The sequence below is a fragment of the Pempheris klunzingeri genome, chromosome 18 (genome assembly GCF_042242105.1).
Source record: "Pempheris klunzingeri isolate RE-2024b chromosome 18, fPemKlu1.hap1, whole genome shotgun sequence".
NCBI classification, from domain to species: domain Eukaryota; kingdom Metazoa; phylum Chordata; class Actinopteri; order Acropomatiformes; family Pempheridae; genus Pempheris; species Pempheris klunzingeri.
In genome coordinates this window covers 12,912,368-12,918,640 of record NC_092029.1, presented here as the reverse complement: position 1 = coordinate 12,918,640, position 6,273 = coordinate 12,912,368, and the positions used below count along the sequence as shown (strand labels likewise).

Genomic DNA, 6,273 nt, shown 5'->3' with positions numbered 1-6,273 from the left:
CATTTTGTAAATGTCAGTCATTATTTGGGTCCAGTCCCGGATGGTTGGGTCTCTCTGTACCATCCACTTCTTTGTAATGGCCTTTTTCCCAGCTGCCAAAACTATATTCCAAAGGTATCCATCAATTGTTTTCATTGCTAGAGTTTTACAACCCCAAAACATCGTCTTAAAATTAAATGGAATACCAATTTGAAATATACACTTTAAAGCATTGTGAAGATCAGACCAATATTTTTGAAGAGCCTGACAGTCCCAAAACACATGGTATTGATGCGCTCGTTGGCTTCGCAGCCAGTTTTAAGGCCTCAGATGTCATACTCACAGCAGCAGACTTAAGGTGGCTAATAAAGGTAATAATAATAATAATTCATAAGAAATGGATCTGTACTGAATAGTAAAAAAATGTGTGGATGTGAAAATACCAGATGTTTTCTGCAATTCTGTGTACTGTAATATTTGTATTTTTTCTAGTCTTTTTAATGCAGTTGAATAACCCATACCCAACCCATCCCATAAGGCTCACTAAGGTCTTAATTTCTTGGTATCTTTACGTGTACAGAGATTATTTAATAGAAGCTCTTTGCACATTTATATAACAGGCTCGATCTGTGCTGTAAGTCCACTGAGTTGTAAAGGTTCTTTTATGACAATGTAGTCTTGAAAACAGATGACCGACCTGCAGTTTACCTCATAAGGAAATCGTTAATCGAAATTTATTGTCTGTGGATTGTGTGACATTGGAACTTGTACATAATAAAGCAGCAGAAAGAGAAAAACAGTTTTGCTTCTCAAAGCCTTTATTGTTACACAGATATGGGGCCAGGCAGTGCTTACAAGTTACACCAAGTAGCCTAAAGTACAGCATTTCAAAATCACATCGTTATTACATCGAAACAAATCAGAAACGGCACTTAATGTAAAAACCCTCAGTGTCAGTTCACCCCAGTTTTCACACAATAGTGACCTTAAAACAACCACAAGACAAGCTGATGTTTCAAAAACCCCTAAACAATTCGTTAGCCAGTGCTAATAACAAACATTGTTCTCTACATAGAATTTATCAGGTTGATATGAAATACAGTTGGCTGGCTGATATCGAGGTTGCTTAATAAATGTTTCCTATTCCGCACATCGTCTGGGAAAGCCACTGAAATGTGAAGGCAGTTTGATCAGTGGGGATAACACTGAGTTTGTCCTGGTGATTATGTATTGTCAGATGGGCCCCCAGTGGGCCGCGATGGGAAACACCCTGAAGTTCAGACAGATTACCAACCACACCGAGGAAGTGAAGGATTTTCCCCGGTGAGGTGGAGGCAAACGGGAAAGGTGTCCTAGGAACTAGGAATTCCCCTTTATCTCGATCCAAATGTTGGTCAGGAGCAAAGAGAAACTTTGACCTGCACCGCACCACAGGAGCAGGGACCGTTACCTGGTTCCCTGTGAGTCATACAGTTCTCAAGCTTGTACAGTAAAATGAAATTCACAATAAAGTCCCTGGGCCGCACTGATGACAAACTGAACTACTCCTGAGTTCAGCCAGATGAAGTCAGCTTTATTATCAAAGAGCTGCGTGTACTTTGGAACTTGAGGTGATAACATAACGCTCCATGTCTTTTCATGAGTCACCTTTTGCATAAAAGCATTCACATATGCTTACCAATCACCATGGGTTGTATAATTTTCCTGTTATTGTGCAACTGAGCAGTGGAAGTGAGCTGATGGTGACGCTGATTGTGCTATGACTGTTTGATTCCTGAATTGTGTAGACCTCTCCACATCGAATACAATCTCTTTGATGAAGCAATGAAGTCAAATTGTTTAGGAGAAAACTACGAATGATACACAACAATTCAATATCATAGTTTATTTTTTTTCATCCTTTTCATATATTTTCATATAAAAAAGTGTCAGTAACTGACATCAGTCAGAAGTTTGAAAAAAAAAACCTCCACTTCCTCTCAAACCACTTCCAAATGTACCATTCCTTTAACGTCATCACCCTCCGCCTCACTCATTCGTCTGTCTGATTCTCTCAATCCACCCTCAGAAGAATGCAGTACTTAACTGATTTTAGTAAACAAAAAACAAAACAGCAGAGGTTTCGCACCTCTGATGAAAATTAAAAAAAAAAAAAAAAAAAAAAGCTGCTTTTGCACTGGTTAGACTTCCCCAGCAGGGAAATAAGCACAGCTACAACCTTTTGCGCTCGACAGCTATCGACCGCAGTCGGCCCTGTGTGGGCCAGCCGGGTCCCCGAGCAATGGGAACGCGGCAGCCCGGAAAGAGTCTCTGCTCACCAAAGAGCACTTCTTATATGTTTTCTAGAGAAAAACACAAGAGGTATTCATTTACTGGTAAAATTCACAATCCAAAGCTTTGAAAGTGTTAGGGTGACCAGGCAGCTGGGATAAGCGGAAGACAGATACGGTGTGGTTAGGGCAACCGGAAGCAAATCCCTCCTGGAACGCCTGGTTTCTAACTTTCTTTTTGATTAGCTTTTTTTTTCTTTTCCCCCCCCATTACCAGAAAAACAAAGACATCATCATCAATAACAAACGATAAACAGTTATCACACAATAACAGAGCTACAGCAGAAGCAAGAAGTATTTCCTTCAAAGTGCCTCGCTTTCTTTTGACACATGAAATTCAAAGACAAAACTATTTTTTCCATCCACACCTCAGTCATCATGAACACAGAACTCATTCACACGTTTACAGCCAAACTCAAAAAAAGGGGCTCAGACAGTGTTCTTTGAGTTTCTTTCGACACCTCTCTGGTTTTCACACACACTCCTTGGATTAGCTTACTTTGACATTTGAGATTTGGGGTGAGGGTAGAGGACAAGGGAGGGGGGAGGTAATGCAGTGGATTTCTAATGGATAGGGGGCTTAGGGGATATAATGGGGGTTGGGTTTGGGGAGGGGGGGGGTCATGATTTGGGGATCAATATGACCCCGATGAATACAACATGGGAGCAGCAGCATCAGCACGTATGCACACTGTGCTGGATAGTTCAGGCACACGTTTTAAAAAAAAAAAAAACACCCAAGTTAATGCTTCCATCTCCTGTTACCACTAACAGCAACCACAGACAACATCCACTTCCCTTAATACAAAAAAAGAAATCTAAAAGATATTAAAGAAACTAAACAAGTATAACAGTGACGACAAAATCAAAGTGCAGACTGTTTCTGGCTGCACAGCTTTCTGGGGATTTTCTGCGGGCTTTCACTCTACACACACAGAGGAGATTGGCAACAAGTGAGTTGCATGCTGGAATACTGAAACGTCGTCCTGGATGCCTCCGGAGTCGGCGCTCAGGCCCCCCACAAACTCCCCAGCAGAGCAGGAGGTTGCTCCAGGCTGCCCTCCTGTGGTCAGATTTGGCACTGCAGGCAAGTTTGTGTATCCACTTGAAGTTTGAGATGACTTTCTTCAACAGTTCTCGTTTTTTTTTTTTTTTTCTTCTTGCTTTCATTTGTTCTGATCCTCTTCTCAACATCCATCCAACAAGCTCCATCAAAACCCAGGGCCTCTCGCATCTCTTCCACAAGTTTGTTAAATCCCCCCGCCCCCCCTTTATTTTCTTTTTTTTTTTTCTCTTGAAGTGTCCCATTATGAGCAACAACAATGACGGTAAAAAGACAACGATAAAAACGCCAGAAGCACTTCATGTCATGTAGCGGGTGATCGCTCTCAGAGCGTATAACAGTTCTGCCTGCATTCGCGCTTCCATAAGAAGCAGATTAACGTGGACCTGCAGGAGAAGAGAGAGAAGAGGCAGTTACTTAACACTGTACGTTAATTAAAATAGCTGCTACAGATCAGAGCAGGAGAGGAGATCAGGATCTCACCTTCTCGGAGTGCTGAAACTGCCTCCAGAAACTCTCATACATTCGTTTGGTGGTCTTCTCAGGACTGCACACCATGGTCTTAATATAGATCTTAAAGCTGCGGTCCAGAAGCTGGTTTATCTCCCCGTAATCATAGTCATCATACCTGGAGAACACAGACAAACATGACGTCAGCGAACAGAGGCGCCGGTGCTGATCCAGAACATTACGATATAAAAGGTGACATCAGAGAACAGAGACCAAGTTTCCAGCGACTGACCTGATGCCGAACATGCAGTGGATGTAGTTCCAGATGGCCCTGCGCAGCATACTGGTGTCCACATCCTTGTGTGTTGCCATGGTGTTGTAGGTAAGATTGTAGGCCATCTGGAACTTCTCGTCCAGCATCTGTCCAACATCAGGGTACAGTCTGTTGACCAGAGAGAAACCGTGATCCTCCCAGCTGTAGTCCTACAGAACAGAGACACAACACGTGAGTGTGATAAGTCATATGAAGCCAAGTTTTAGAAAGCTGTGCTCTACATTCACACCGTGTTTGATCTCTACCTGCACTCTGAACGTGGGCACATGTTCCCCCCTCCTGGAGAAGTCCTTGTAGCCGTAGCTGGGGTCTTCAAAGTGCCGGGAGATGTCCCTGGAGGGAACACACTCCTCGTCTTCTGCTGTGACCACCAGCATGCTCTCTGTCTTCTCCCTCTCAAAGCGAGTTGCCATCTCCTCCTGACTCGCCTCCTCGTCGTCACGGCACTCCTGCAGCTGCTTCATGCGCTCCATCAGCACCTCCACCTCGCCACACATCTCCTATGGAGACAAAGAGCAGGAGCGCACACCTGAGGTTAGAACAGGGTCGTACAAGAAGTGCAAATCCCACTTTTGTGGGGAATTTCAGACATCTTCACTCAGCTGCTGGCAAACTTCTTGGTTGAGTGTTAAGTGCAGGGACTACACACACTACTGCCTGGATTTAAGTTTCACACATTAGTAAGAAAACATTTGCATGCTCTCACTTTCATCCCTCTAGCTCGCCACACACACCATCCTTTACTGCTCACCTGATTGCCGAGCAAATCATCATGGTGATAAGCGTGACCGTTGCCATTGGCAATGTCACAGACGCAGTACTGGCTGAGGGAGGGGGGTCTGAAAGTGTGTCCGCCGTCACAGTGGATCTCGGTCGTGATGCCGCAGCCAAATGTGAACGAGGCGAGGGAGTGGTAGTGCGTGAGGAGGACCACGGCGTGGATCAACTCTGCGAGAGACCAGCTGTGTTCCTCTGCCTTCAGCAGGCGCTGGAAAAGTCAGAAAGGAAAAAACACGAATTTTAGTAACTGGAGCCAAATAATGACTTCCAAATCAGTGACCTTTTAGGAAGTGGGAAAATATGTTTCCACCCGTCCTAACCAATTCATTTGTTTGTCATTTGTTGTTTTCCAGCCTCATCCCTGCCATGATCCCCACTGTCTGTCACTATACCTCCACTGCTATAAACCCATTAAGTTACTCAGCTGCAGCTATATTCTAGCCTCCACCCATGATCTCAGTCTGTTACATAAGACATTTCATGTCCCCTTCCGCCCCCCCACCTCCCCAGACCTTGCCCGTGCTCTCACCTCAATGTGTTCCTTGGTGAGAAGCCAGGGTCGGTGGGCCAGGATTTTGTTGAGCTCTCCAAGCTGCTGCAGCTTCTGCGGGGCTTCATCCAGCCCGTTCAACCACTTGGGATCACCCCCAACCTGGAGGAAGTCGTTCACATGGAGGTTAACCAAGTAGGAGCACTGGTGTCTAGCTGCCGCCTGCAGGATCCGAGGAGGAGAAGGAGAAGGTTAGCCACAAAGAATTCAACCGCTTCACATATTACCAGTTAAATGATGTGAGAACTCGAGGGTATAATAAACATGAGGGTACCATGATGCCGATGTAGTGTCGGTAGTGCAAAGACAGGGGCCCGTCCATTTGCAGCAAGTAGTGCTGCGTCCGGAGAAAACTCTCCAGGTACTGCGGGTGAAAGCCCATCACCAGAGAAATGTTGTCAAGGCGACCGAGGGCTGCAAATGCATCCTCAAATATGGTCTGTGTCCGGGCGTCCACTTTACTGACTTTTAGAATCTAACAGAGAAAAAACAGCAACAATGAATAAATTAAAGTTTCTTACATAAATGTCAAGTTTGTAACAGACTTAAAAACCTTAAACTGAGACTGCAGACTGTCTCTTACCTCTTTTTCAGGGATAAATCTGCTTGGTCCGTTACCTAAGGGTCTTGGGATCCTTACTCCCAGGTCCTGAAAAACGAAACAAAAAAGAGACAAAGGTGCTTTTAAACACCACAGGAAAGCAGAGGAGAAGCTCACAGCACAATCTGCCAGTTCATCATCACTTCTCATATCTCCACTGGTCCCTACTGACACTTTATTGCTTCA

The 6,273-nt window shown here is 44.6% G+C and overlaps 1 protein-coding gene across 2 annotated transcripts in view; it reads right to left on the bottom strand.

Moving 5' to 3' along the window:
* Positions 1-1,849: 1,849 nt before the first annotated feature.
* The window catches only part of sesn1 (sestrin 1), a 51,238-nt gene continuing 46,814 nt past the window's right edge, over positions 1,850-6,273 (bottom strand). For both annotated transcript variants that reach the window (XM_070848815.1, XM_070848816.1), the window contains 8 exons: positions 6,070-6,135; positions 5,761-5,961; positions 5,466-5,648; positions 4,908-5,144; positions 4,402-4,656; positions 4,115-4,305; positions 3,856-4,000; positions 1,850-3,758 (listed from right to left, as the gene is read on the bottom strand). In XM_070848815.1, coding sequence (XP_070704916.1) covers positions 3,672-3,758; positions 3,856-4,000; positions 4,115-4,305; positions 4,402-4,656; positions 4,908-5,144; positions 5,466-5,648; positions 5,761-5,961; positions 6,070-6,135 — 1,365 coding nt within the window. In that variant the 3' untranslated portion in view covers positions 1,850-3,671. The remainder of the gene's footprint in view (positions 3,759-3,855; positions 4,001-4,114; positions 4,306-4,401; positions 4,657-4,907; positions 5,145-5,465; positions 5,649-5,760; positions 5,962-6,069; positions 6,136-6,273) is intronic.